We start from the raw sequence: 14,263 nt of genomic DNA, 5'->3' as shown, positions 1-14,263 counted from the left end.
GTGTGGGGAGGGGGTCTGTGATCGGAAGCCGGTGTGGGGCGGGGATCTGTGATCGGGGGGCAGGGTAAGGCGGGGATCTGTGATCGGGGGATAGTGTGGGGCGGGGGTCTGTGATCGGAGGACCGATGTGGGGGCGGGGATCTATGATCGGGGGATGATGTGGGGCGGGAATCTGTGATTAGTGACCGGTGTGGGGCGGTGGTCTGTGATTGGGGGGCCGGTGCGGGGCGGGGATCTGGGGGCTATGTGGGGTGGGGATCAGGGGATGGCGGGGGGCGGTATGGGGCAGGGGACAGTGATTGGGGACCATAGAAACATATACCTGATTTCATGACATATCTTTGCTCCTTTCCCCAGGCACTGGAGTGTTTCTCTGATGCTGCTGCAGCAGTGGGGAGGGAGGAATTTCTGGATAGACTGATCCGAGTGGAGGATGAGGAAGCTGCCTCCAATCCTCGCGTGCAATATTACAACAAGGTCAGTATGATGTTCAAGTTGCCGTAATTCTGCACTCGTGCCAGGACTATTTATCGGAGGTTCACTGAGGATCTCATTGTGTCCGATATCTGACTGTAAACACATGTTTGGCAAAGCGAGCTTCAATCTCTCAGTTATAATCTCCATATTCTGTTTTAGCAATAATTCTGATCACACTTTAATTACTTATCCTCGCCCCCATATTGGTATTTCAATATTTTCTACCGTATGGAAGGTAGCAACACCCTGCTTACTGACTTGTGTTTTGGAGTTTTTTAATCATCTGATCCACATCATGGTTTTGCTGACCGTTGGCCATTTCTGTCTTCCCGTTTATTAAGCGCCCAGACCCAAATTTCTGGAACATTGGTCAGACTTTCTAATATAGCTAATTTCATTGGAAACATGAAATAATCAACAACTGCTCCGAAATATCAGTGCAGCATATTGAAATGTGTACTTCAAACGGCACCGGGCTGTTGAATAACTGCTCTAACACACTGCGTGAGGGTTTTAATTGTAGCTAAATCTTAAGTTTTCTTCCCCAGAACCAGTTAGCAATGTATTTTTTTTTACAGCTTTTAGGATGAGTGAGTTTAAATGTTTTTAGTCGTGCACATTTATGTTTGTGCACATTTATTTTTTGTACCATCTAACTGGAGCCACTGTGCATACACTTGAAATCTGCCCAAATTAATGCAAAAGATTGAGGAATTTCAAGTGGAAACTGGGTTTTTAACCATTGTTTGTGCTCATTTAAAACAATTGGCTGGAAGCCAATTGGGATGCTGGAAATCTGAAATGTAACTAGTTGTGTGCTTAAAGTCATTTTCAATTTTAAAATCAGGAGAACTAAACTCCAATTAAAATGCTTATTTCTTTTATTACAGCCATTTTCAGCTGTTAATAAAACTTCACTGAGGGGCTGTTCTTAAATATATCAGTAATGTTAATGAAATAAAGGATTTACGTTCTGACACAGCCCAATTCTGCTGTATCGAGGCAGATTTTATGTTCAGCAATGTCCAAATGAGTTGGAATAGACACTTAAGCAACAAATTCACTTCCGAAAACTAGTACAATATGTGCCCAATTTACAGACAAGTGTCCAAAACAGGAAATCCCTCGTGTCTGCAGGTCCTTCCAACCCGCTTCTCATGGAAACCTTTGCTCCACGCCACACCACTGAAGCAGGTGGTTATCTTATAGTGTGACATGTTTACATAGGCGTTCCTATTCCATGTATGGATGTGGGCTTGTGGGATTTTCACTAGTAGATATTCAACTATAGCATACTTGGATTGGATTTGTTTATTGTCACGTGTACCAAGATACAGTGAAAAGTATTTTACTGCAAGCAGCTCAACAGATCATTTAAGTACATGAAAGGAAATAAAAGAAAATACATAATAGGCAACACAAGGTACACAATGTAACTACATAAACACCGGAATCGGGTGAAGCATACAGGGGTGTAGTGTTAATGAGATCAGTCCATAAGAGGGTCGTTTAGGAGTCTGGTAACAGTGGGGAAAAAGCTGTTTTTGAGGGTGTTCTCAGACTTTTGTATCTCCTCCCCGATGGAAGAAGTTGGAAGAGTGAGTAAGCCGGAGGGGTCTTTCATTATGCTGCCCTCTTTCCCCCAGGTAGCAAGAGGTGTAGAGAGAGTCAATGGATGGGAGGCAGGTTTATATGCTGAACTGGGCTGTGTTCACAACTCTCTGAAGTTTCTTGCGGTCTTGGGCCGTGCAGTTGCCATACCAGGCTGTGATGGTAGCCAGATAGGATGCTTTTTATGGTGCATCTGTAAAAGGTGGTAAGATTTAATGTGGACATGCTGCATTGCCGTAGTTTCCTGAGGAAGTACAGACGCTGTTGTGCTTTCTTGGTGGTAGAGTTGAAGTGGGTGGACCAGGACAGATTTTTGGAGATGTGTACCCCATGGAATTTGAAACTGCTGACCATCTCCACCTTGGCCCCGAGATTTTACTTCACTCTCCAACTAGTCAGGCGGCACTGAGAGTTGAAGTTCAGTTTAAACTTTTATTGCAAACTAAATCCAGGGAACTAAGCAACCACTAGATGGCTAGCTAGTTTCCTGAGCACAGAAAATACAGGTCAATTCTACTGTGTTTTATCTGAAGTAATTAACTTACACCAATCAAGAGAATACATTTGTTCAAAAATTATCTACATCCACTCACAATTATGAATTAGGATTGCATAATGCATTATACGCGAGTATAGTTATCAATCATAACCAAGGGACGTACACAATATTATAAAGTGCCAAGCACATTGGTGCTTCATCTTATCTACAAGCTCTCAGACAGCGAGTAGATTAATTAGACACCCTGAGCTTTAGCACCCCAAACTCCTCTCCATTGTCCTGTGTTCTCTGATGATCACGTGAGTGGCAGCTGCCTGGTATCAATCAACATTGTGTGTGCAGGCATCCTCGCCTCAGTTACAAGTCCTTGGGAGTTGTATAACCTGAGATTATCTTTCTCCAGAACCACCTTTGTCTCTGCAAACAGTGTGAGCCCTTAGGTTTTAATTTAAATCTAGTATGTAGGTTTATACCTAAATCTTCTACTTCAGTGGGAAATTTTAATGGAAATCCAAAAGCATGGCTAGCATGCCTGACTTTAAACTGAGACCTGTCTTACACTTGTGTGCTCTGGTCTAAAGACTGAACTTTGCCATCACACCCCATGTACAAATAGCGTGGGAGAACTGGTATACAGTTTCAAAACATTTCCCGACAAGTGTCACCTCGTCTCACTTCCATTAACGTTTCCCAATCTAAAATGCCTAGAAACCACTACTTTCAGTTGTCAGGATAAAGTTGCAGGCTCAAACCCCAAACTACCATCTGCCGTTGTTTATTACATATATATTTATCAACTCACCATGCACAACGTTAGAGCGCACAGATAAAAACAAAGTGCTGGAAAAACTCCGCAGGTCTGGCAGCATCTGTGGAGAAAGAAACAAGAGTTACCGTGAGCAGTCCGTATGATTCTTCAGAGCTCTGACAAAGAGTTGTACGGGCTAGAAATGTTGACTCTTTCTCTTTCCCCATACGGTGCCAGACCTGCTGAGTTTTTAAAGCACTTTCTGTTTTTTTAAATTTCAGATTTCCAGCATCCCAAAAAAACGATAATGTTTGGGAAGGAAAAACAAATAAATAAATAGATTAAAAATATTTTGAAAAAGAGGGAAGTAGGGGAGAAGTACAACACAATGTCCCTTTTAGAGACTTTAATGTAAGGCTTTAACAGGAGCCACCTCGCTGGTAAGCTGGGGCTGGTGAGTGAATGGAAGCGTGGTGGGGGAGTGGCTGTGGCAGGTCGAACCCTGAATGGGGAATAAAGATTAGGAAAGTAGTTTTGAGAGTGAATATCTGGGGGATTTATGGGATGGGGAGGGGGTAGGGAAAGCTGGTTGATAGAATTATCGATTAAGGGTTGGGCTCACCCGGTGGGTGAAACCCAAAATGTTATAAAAATGAGGTGAGGTAATGGAAATACTGGTGAGGTGACAGACATACCCCTCGGAAGGGTGATGGTTGAACGGGTAGAAAGAAGAGGTGAGAAAACCCCAGTCCGATTTCTGACTTGGAATGTAGGGAGACTGCAAGGTCCAGTGAAGAGGACAAGAGTCATCTCCCATCTGAGAGTTTGAAAGCCAATGTGATGCTGCTACAGGAGACTCATTTGAGGGTAAATGATCAGTTATGGTTCCAAAAGGGATAGGTGAGTCAGATCTTCCACTCCGATTTTGATAGCAAGGCTCAATACTTGAGTTGGCAATATTGCTGATCAAAAGGGTTAGATTTAAGGGGCAGCACGGTAGCATTGTGGATAGCACAATCGCTTCACAGCTCCAGGGTCCCAAGTTCGATTCCGGCTTGGGTCACTGTCTGTGCGTGGGTTTCCTCCGGGTGCTCCGGTTTCCTCCCACAGTCCAAAGATGTGCAGGTTAGGTGGATTGGCCATGATAAATTCCCCTTGGTGTCCAAAATTGCACTTAGTGTTGGGTGGGGTTGCTGGGTTATGGGGATAGGGTGGAGGTGTTAACCTTTGGTAGGTTGCTCTTTCCGGGAGCCGGTGCAGACTCGATGGGCCGAATGGCCTCCTGCACTGTAAATTCTATGTAAATTTCAGATGTAGCATGTAATAATTGATCAAGGGGGCATGTAGGTCATCGTCTAAAGTATTTTGGCGGGGAGATCTGTTGTACTGGTCAGTGTATGTGCCCCGAACTGGGACGATATAGGATTTATGAAAAAGCTGGTGGCAGCTTGATACACCATCAGTTAGTTTTAAGTGGAGATTCGAACACTGTACTGAACTCAAAGTTAAATTGTTTGAATCCACGCACATTTACTCCTTCAGGTGGGGCAAAAGTTTTGACAACACTTATGAAGAAGATGGGGGCGTAGACCCGTGGCAGTTTTTACACCGGGAGGGAAGAGAGTACTCCTCTCCGGTACACAACGTATACTCAAGGATCCATTTTTTTTTCCATCATGGGGAGGATGCTACTACCGGGGGTGAGGGAAGCGGTTTATTCCACCATTGTTATTTCAGACCATGCCCCACACTTGGTAGAAGTAGTCTTGGAGAAGGGGCCAATTCAAAGACCGGTTTGACGGATGAATATGGGAATGTTGGCATGTGAGGGCTTTTGTAAAAAGGTGAGTTGATTAAGACGGGCTAGAGGAGCCGTGTATGAATAAGACCATAGACGTAGGAGCAGAATTAGGCCACTCGGCCCATCGAGTTTGCTGTGCCATTCAATCATGGCTGATATTTTTCTCATCCCCCCTTCTGCCTTTTCCCCATAACCCCTGATCTCCTTATTAATCAAGAACATATCTATCTCTGTCTCAAAGACACAATGATTTGGACAGTCTACTGGCTGAAGAAATTCCTCCATCTCTGCTTTGACGGATCCTTCCTTTAGTATGAGATTGTGCCCTCTGGTTCTAGTTTTTCCTACTCTATCCAGGACTCGCAATATTCTACAAGTTTCGATAAGATTTCCCCCCTCATCCTTCTAAACTCCGAGTACAGACACAGAGTCCTCAACCGTCTCTCATGAACCTCTTCATTCCAGGGATCATTCTTGTGAACCTCCTCTGGATCCTTTCCAAGGCCAGCACATCCTTCCTCAGATTATGGGGCCCAAAACTGCTCACAATACTCCAAATAGGGTCTGACCAGAGCCTTATACAGCCTCAGAAGTACATCCCTACTCTTGTATTCTAGCCCTCTGGGCATGAATGCTAACATTGCATTTGCCTTCCTAACAGCCAAATGAACTTGCACGTTAACCGTAAGAGAATCTTGAACAAGGACTCCCAAGTCCCTTTGTGCTTCTGATTTCCTAAGGAATTCCCCATTTAGAAAATAGTCTATGCCTCCATTCCTTCTTCCAAAGTGCATAACCTCACACTTTTCGACATGTAATCCATCTGCCACTATGGGTACAAGGCTAGTCGGATGTAGGCAGGCCAACGTGGGTGTCAGGTGGCTCATAGGAGATTATGCAGGTCCTGGTTGGAGATTGGTGTCAGCACTGGAGCGGGTGAATAAGGTGTTCGAAAAGTTCTGTAGAAATGTGAGGTTAGCACAGTGGTTAGCACTGCTGCATCACAGTGCCGAGATCCCAGGTTCGATCCCGACTCTGGGTCACTGTCCATGTGGAGTTTGCACATTCTCCCTGTGTTTGCGTGGGTTTCGTTCCCACAACCCAAAGATATGCAGGTTAGGTGGATTGGCCATGCTAAATTGGGGCAACTTAATTGGAAAAAAAATGAATTGGGTACTCTAAATTTAAAAAAAAAAGAAATTTGTATAGATCAGAGCCCCCAGGGGATGTGTGGGATGTGCAAAAATTCTTAGGAATTTAAATTTCCTATTCTAGATGAAGAGGATAGGGCCAGACTGGAGGGGCCCATAAAGGTGTACAAAATACATATTGCAACGGGGAAGATGCAGACAAGGAATGCAGCAGGAACGGATGGTTTCCCGGTGGAATTCTATAAGAAGTTTATGGATTAGCTGGCTCCATTACTAATGATGTTTGAAGATGCAGTAAGGGGGTAGTGTGCTCCAAGAGATGATGAAACAAGCATCAATTTCACTATTGTTGTAAAAAGATAAAGATCAGATGGAGTGTGGTTCATATTGACTGATATTATTAATCATAGATGTTCAGATATTGATGAAGATATTGGCTCTTAGATTGGAGAAGTGCCTACTGCTGATAATAGGGGAAGACCAGATGGGATTCGGAAAGGGGAGATGGTTAGCTTCAAATGTACAATGCCTGTTAAACATGGTTTAGGCTTCAGCAGAGGGGAAGGAACAGGAGGTGATACTGGCGTTAGATGCAGAGAAGGCGTTCGATAGTGCCGAATGGAAGTATTTGTTTGTAGTGTGGAACAGTTTGGAATTGGGCCTAAATTCTCTCCTTTGGTCAAATTATTGTATGCAGATCTGAGGGCGATTGTATGAACAAATGAAATGAGTTTGCAGTACTTTCAGCTACAGAGGGGAATGAGACAGGGGTGCCCCATGTCCCCTCTACTATTTGCTTTAGCATTAGAGTATTTGGCCAATGTTTTAGGCCTGTCCGGAATGAGCGATTCTGGCGGGGACACGTGAAGGTTTTCCCCTCTTATTCTTCACCTTTCTAATCTTCCTCGCCGCCTCCTGCTTCCTCAGTTGATGAGCCAAAATCCTGCTTGCCTTCTTCCCATATTCATAAACAATCCCCCTGGCCCTCCGCAACTGCCCCACCACCTTACTTGTAGACACCAGCCTGAATTCCATCTGGAGCTTCTGCTGCTCTTTCAACAACCCTGCCTCCGACGACCTCCTATCAGCCTACACGATCTCATCCACCAGTCTAGTCATCTCTGCCCGCTCTGCCTTGTCCCTATGCGTCCGGATCAATATAAACTCCCCCTGACCACTGCCGTACGTGCCTCCCATAGGGTGGCGGCCGACACCTCACCTGTATCATTCAACTCCACATACCCCAGAATAGCGTCCCTCACCCGCTCACACATCACCTCATCCGCTAACAACCCCACATCTAATCTCCACATGGTCGATCCCTGCTCTCAGTGAGTCTACCATCTTCGCCAGGTCCTCCAGAGCCTCCCTCTGCTCACAACTTTCCATTCCGAAAGTCCATCAACTGCTCCGTTGGGCTGGTAGGGCCGACCCCTTACTCTGTGCCATCTTTCCCTGTGTCACATGAAGAGCTTCTTGCTCTTGCAGCTCCTTTCTTCTAAACCCAGTTCTGGTCCACAAATCCATTTACCAATAGAGTATAGTCTTTCTCCATCACCCCTGCACCCTTTTCCTTCAAAACATCTGCCCGGCAACCGGGGAAAGGGACTGAAAATACCGCCTCGAGCGGGAGCTGCCAAATGTGCGACCACTCACTCCATGGCCGCCATCGGAAGTGTAATTTATGTATATGAGAAATTTTGAAAAGGCTAATAAAAATATTTACTAAAAAATGATTTCCAGCATACACAGTATTTTGCTTTTGTTATTCTCGGACTGAGTCTACACTTATGTGCTGCTTATTTCTAGGTTCTGCGTTTACTGGAAGACATGGCGTTGCCAGAGCTTGTCCTGCAGTTGGCAGCAATTGCGGTGACTGAAGCAAGGGATGACTGGAAGATTTTGGTAATTGTTTCTATTCCTCTTTGGCTGTAACTCGCCCAAGCCTTGGTCCAAAAATAGACAAAAGAGCTGAACTCTGGAGGGCAGTTGGAGATGGGCAACTAATGTTAGCTTTCCCAACAGCCCTCCCATCCCAGGAACAAATATTAATTCCAGGTTGCTGTGGTGATACCTTTTACTTTGGAGATCATAAGGAGGGGTGGATGGAGGTGGTGTTGATGATGTCCATAAGTTAGTCAGGCAAAGAGGAATGATCGTGAAGGGGGACTGATTTGGGCTCTATTCCAGAAAGAAATTGAGAATACCCAGGTTGACTTAAGTGGGGGATAGAGGTGTAGAAGGACAGGGTGTCCATAGTGAAAGAAATCGTGTCCGCCCACAGTAATCATGGTGATGGTGAGTGTATGTGTTTATGTGACTATAGTCCTGGGGATTGTTGAATCTTGTAATAGTGATGTTTTCCCTCAGAGGGCAGTACCCACCCATGTTAATCATCTTGCTTTCCCCAGGCTGCGCTCTGGACCAAGATTTTCAAGCATCACTTGGACCTGGGCCACAACCATCAGGCTTATGAATCACTAACCCAGAACCCGGACAGCAGCAGGTGAGTAAATGGAACTGAGCTGTTGGCACCATCTGCCCCTGCCCCCTCACAGTGACATGATGAGCTGGCACACCATGGTGTGATGTTGAGTTCAGCGTTGTGAGCATTGTTTGAAGAGTCATTAGCAGCCATGCTATGAGCTCACCCTGGATTAGCTCCAACACAGCTGTGTTGTAGTGGATGGTGGAGTCCTGTTCTGGGGCATATGGCCAGAGTTACAGCAGCAATGATGAAAGTGACAGCTGCTGAATCTCTCCCACACCCCTCCCCCACAGGGGAGGTGGGATACTCATTCTGGTGCTGTTCAGGGTGGGACTTGTCTCAGCTGTTGATTTACAATGGGACTTTGTCTCTGCATATTCCCATATTCACAGGGTTGGTATGTTTGTCCTGTAGACAATACTTAGTTTGCTTCAGGGCTGTGTATGCAAGTGTGAGGCAGAACTGATGGAGACCTGTGCAGGTAATGCCAGCTGACTGAGGTGTAAAATGTCATGCACAATACATTGAGGAAGGGCCTCAGGCCAGTGTTGGTTAGTGTTCAGCAGCTGAAAAGGGTCATTTTTCTTTGGATGACACTCCTTGTATGTCCGGTTCTAAATGTAACCTAATGTGTCTTAGGACAGTGAAAATGAGTGCTGAGTTAAACAAATATGGATTGCAGTGCCAACCTCTTGCTAATGATACTAGTATGGTTTTATAGCTATACCTGTCACAGCAAGTGATGTTACAACCCATTTATCATGGACTGGAACCCATTGAGTGTCTGTTCCTGGTGTAAGGAGGCTCTGGTCTCAACTACATGAATTTGTAGTCTGGATAATATTCTGGATTCGGGCTGGTTCCTGCCGGCTTACTGCTGTTGCCAACAACACAGTTTGTTCCAAACCAATGTTACCAATTGATATATTATATTGATATGTCTTTCTCTTTGGCTGTCTCCCTTGGAAACCTGCCATTTTATTATAAAGGAACACCCCCCACACAGGCAGACTGGTGTATGACATGTTACACTTGTTATCAAACCGAGCTCCATCTTCATGGTTTCAATAAAACCAATGTGGAGGAACTAGAAGAGAGAGATTTTCATGTCTTTGGCTATTTCCAGGTGATTACTCGTATGAAACCACTGAGTAACAAAGAAGGGTGGTAAAGTTAAGCCAGGTGAGAAAGTTAAAAGATGTGTTTAGAGTTCCCAGAGGGATACGGCTGAAGGAAGGGGAATGGCTGGGAAAGTGGAGCAATTTAATTGTCCTTTTGTGTTTCACGTGTGAGGTGTGTGTGTGTCTCCTTGCAGACAGCTGGACTGCCTGCGTCAGTTGGTGGTGGTTTTGTGTGAGCGCTCACAACTTCAGGACCTGGTGGAATTTCCTTACATCAACCTTCATGATGAGGTACGTGAGGCCTGGGATTTTACAAGGGGAGGTGGGAGGGGGCCTCTCAGACAGGCTATCATTCAACCAGTTGCTGTTAGAATGGAGTATTCTATCATAAAATAATTCACTAACACCTTCCAGACCTGTGATGATCTAGAAGGACAAGAGCAGCAAATACCTGGGACCACCACTGTCTTGGAGGTTCCCCTCCAAGCCATTCAACATCATGACTTGGAAATATATCACCGTTCCTTCACTGTCACTGGGTCAATACCCTGGAATCCCTCCCTATCAGCACTATGGGTGTACCCACACCGAAGGGACTGCAGTGGTTCAAGAAGACAGCTCACCACCACTTTCTGAAGGGCAACTAGGGATGGACGATAAATGCTGACCTAGCCAGTGACTTGCACATTGTATTAAAAAAAGAGAAACGCACAGGAACGGGTCATTCAGTCTGTCCAATCCACTCTGGCTATCTGCAAGAGAACTCAATGTCCAATTACCTGGCTCCTTCCCCAAATCCCTGAAAATATTGCAATGCTGCTTAACCAATTCCCATGTGAAAGCCAAGATTGAATCTATCTTCGCCACATTAGCTAGTACATTCCAGATCCTGAGATCTCACCGTAAAGCGATGGTTCCTCATGTCACCTTCGTTCCTTTGACCTGTCACCTTAAATCGGTGTCCTCTGGTTCTCACTCCTCTGCCACAGGGAACAGTTGCTCTCTATCTACTCTGACCAGACCCCCCTCATGATTTTGAACACCTTTATCAAATCTCCTCGAACCTCTACAGAGAACAACCTGGCTCCTCCAATCTAGCCACAGGACTGAAGTTCCTCATCTTTGGAGCCCATTGGTGTAAATCTTTTTTGCATCTTCTCTGATGCCCTCAACATCTTTTCTAAAGTTTGGTACCCAAAGTTCAGACATCAATTCCGACTGAAGCAGTATTTCTGAAAGGCAACATTGTAACATCCTTGCTTTTGGATTCTGGCTCTATCTATTAAGTCCAGTGTCCTGTCTGCACCACCCCCCTTCCCCCGGTCTCCCTGTCCCTGCATCCCCTTCAGAATTGTACATTTTACATTGTCTCGCTCCGGCCTTCCTATCAAAATGAATCTCATTTCTCTGTATTAAATTTCAACTACTTGTGGTGCAGTGGTTAGCACTGCTGTCTCACTGTGCAGAGGACCCAGGTTCGATCCTGGCTCTGAGTCATTGTCCGTCTGGAGTTTGCACATTCTTTCAGTGTCTGCGTGGGTCTCAACCCCCCCCCCCACACACAATCCAAAGATGATGTGCAGGGTAGGACAATTGGCCACGCTATATTTCCCTTTAATTGGAAATAAAATAGTTGCGTATTCTTTAAAAAACAAATTTTTTAATCATCTACTTATTTCATCTACCTGTCAATGTCCTCTTGAAGTCAGTCATTAACCTCCTCTGTTCACAATTGTTCCAAGGTTTGTGTCATCTGCAAGTTTGAAGTTGTGCCTTGTACACCCAAGTCCAGATCAATACTATCTGTCATGAACAGCAGTGGCTTAATATTGTCCCTGGGGAAACACTTCTTTCAGGCTGAAAAACGAATGTTCACCACTGTTGTTTCCTGTCATTCAGCCAGTTTTGTATCCTTGCCGTCACTGTCCTTTGATTTCATGGACTTCAACTTTGAAATGTTCTTCGATGCCCTTTTGGAAGAGCGGCACGGTAGCACAGTGGTTAGAACTGTTGTTTCACCACTCCAGGGTCCCAGGTTCGATTCCCAGCTTGGATCACTGTCTGTGCGGAGTCTACACATTCTCCCAGTGTCAGCATGGGTTTCCTTCGGGTTCTCCAGTTTCGTCCCACAGTCGAAGGGTGTGCACGTTTGGTGCATTTGCCATGCTAAATCGTTCATTGTGTCCAAAAAAGAAAGGTGAGGTGGGGATAGGGTGGAGGTGTGGGCTTAAGTAGGGTGTCAGGGCAGCACGGTGTTGCAGTGGTTAGCACTGCTGCCTCACGGCGCCGAGGTCCCAGGTTCAACCACGGCTCTGGGTCACTTCTGTGTGGAGTTTGCACATTCTCCCCGTGTTTGCGTGGATTTCGCCCCCACAGCCCAAAGACTGCAGGGTAGGTGGATTGGCCATGCTAAATTGCCCCTTAATTGGAAAAAATGAATTGAGTACTCTAAATTTTTTTTTTAAAGTAGGGTGCTCTTTCCAAAAGCCGGTGCAGACCCGATGGGCCGAATGGCCTCCTTCTGCACTATAAATTCTAAGATATACACCACATCACGGTAGCACAGTGGGTAGCACTGTTGCTTCACAACTCGATTCTTGGCTTGGGTCACTGTGGAGCCTGCACGTTCTCCCCATGCTGCGTGGGTTTCCTCCGGGTGCTCCGGTTTCCTCCCACAAGTCCCGAAAGACGTGCTGTTAGGTGAATTGGATATTCTGAATTCTCCCTCTGTGTACCGAACAGGTGCCAGAATGTGGCGACCAGGGCCTTTTGCAGTGTGTTAACATCAGTCTTTTAGATTTCCTCATCAGAAAACGCAAATTAAACATGATTTGCCCATTAACAGATCCCATGCTAACTTTCCTTCGCTGATCCATGTTTATCGAAATGATTTTATTCTGAATGATCACTTCTAAATGTTTTGCACAACTGAGGTTAAGCTGACTGGTCTGTAGTCATGAACAAACTAATTTGGAGCCAGTCGGCCCCTTGAGCCTGTGCCACCATTCAATAACAGTAAGAGGTCTTACAACATCAGGTTAAAGTCCAACATATTTGTTTCAAACACTAGCTTTCAGAGCACTGCTCCTTCCTCAGGTGAATGAAGAGGTTTGTTCCAGAAACATACATATAGACAAATTCAAAGATGCCAGACAATGCTTAGAATGCGAGCATTTGCAGATATTGAATCTCTACAGATCCAGAGATAGGGATAACCTCAGGTTAAAGAGGTGTGAATTGTCTCAAGCCAGGACAGTTGGTACGGTTTTGCAAGCCCAGGCCAGAGGGTGAGGGAAGAATGTAATGCGACATGAATCCCAGGTCCCGGTTGAGGCCGTACTCATGTGTGCGGAACTTGGCTACAAGTTTCTGCTCAGCGATTCTGCGTTGTCGCGCGTCCTGAAGGCCGCCTCGGAGAACGCTTACCCAGAGATCAGAGGCAGAATGCCCTTGACTGCTGAAGTGTTCCCCGACTGGAAGGGAACATTCCTGCCTGGTGATTGTCACGCGACGTCCGTTCATTCGCTGTCGCAGCGTCTGCATGGTCTTGCCAATGTACCACGCTTCGGGACATTCATTCCTACAGCGCATGAGGTAGACAGCGTTGGCCGAGTCGCACGAGTAGGTACCATGTACCTGGTGAGTGGTGTTCTCATATGTAATGGAGGTATCCGTGTCAATGATTTGGCACGTCTTTCAGAGATTGCCATGGTAGGGTTGTGTGGTGTCGTCGCTGTTCTGAAGGCTAGGTAGTTTGCTGCAAACAATGGTTTGTTTGAGGTTGCACGGTTGTTTGAAGGCAAGTAGTGGGGGTGTGGGGATGACCTTGGCAAGATGTTCATCTTCATCGATGACGTGTTGGAGGCTGCGAAGAAGATGTTGTAGTTTCTCCGCTGCGGGAAAGTACTGGACGATGAAGGGTACTCTGTCGGTTATATCCTGTGTTTGTCTTCTGAGGAGGTCGGTACGGTTTTGTGCTGTGGCGAGTTGGAACTGTTGATCGATGAGTCGAGCACCATATCCCGTTCGTATGAGGGCATCTTTCAGCGTCTGTAGATGTCTGTTACGCTCCTCCTCGTCTGAGCAGATCCTGTGTATACGGAGGGCTTGTCCATTGGGGATGGCTTCTTTAATGTGTTTAGGGTGGAGGCTGGAGAAGTGGAGCATCGTGAGGTTATCCGTGGGCTTGCGGTAAAGCGAAGTGCTGAGGTGACCGTCCTTAATGGAGACGAGTGTGTCCCAAGAATGCAACTGATTTTGGAGATTAGTCCATGGTGAGTCTGATGGTAGGATGGAACTTATTGATGTCATCGTGTAGTTGTTTCAGTGATTCTTCGCCGTGAATCCAAAGGAAAAAAATTTCATCG

General features: G+C 45.8%; 1 protein-coding gene across 1 annotated transcript in view; it reads left to right on the top strand.

The window, feature by feature from the left end:
* nup160 (nucleoporin 160) overlaps nt 1–14,263 on the top strand; it is a 123,027-nt gene that overhangs the window by 66,685 nt on the left and 42,079 nt on the right. The window contains exons 23-26 of the mRNA XM_038807352.1: nt 358–477; nt 8,097–8,192; nt 8,699–8,793; nt 10,091–10,187. Of these exons, the coding sequence (XP_038663280.1) occupies nt 358–477; nt 8,097–8,192; nt 8,699–8,793; nt 10,091–10,187 (408 nt within the window). The remainder of the gene's footprint in view (nt 1–357; nt 478–8,096; nt 8,193–8,698; nt 8,794–10,090; nt 10,188–14,263) is intronic.

This window comes from Scyliorhinus canicula, chromosome 9, assembly GCF_902713615.1.
Source record: "Scyliorhinus canicula chromosome 9, sScyCan1.1, whole genome shotgun sequence".
NCBI lineage: Eukaryota > Metazoa > Chordata > Chondrichthyes > Carcharhiniformes > Scyliorhinidae > Scyliorhinus > Scyliorhinus canicula.
The sequence above is the reverse complement of the archived record's forward strand: the minus strand, read 5'-3'. Positions and strand labels throughout refer to the sequence as shown.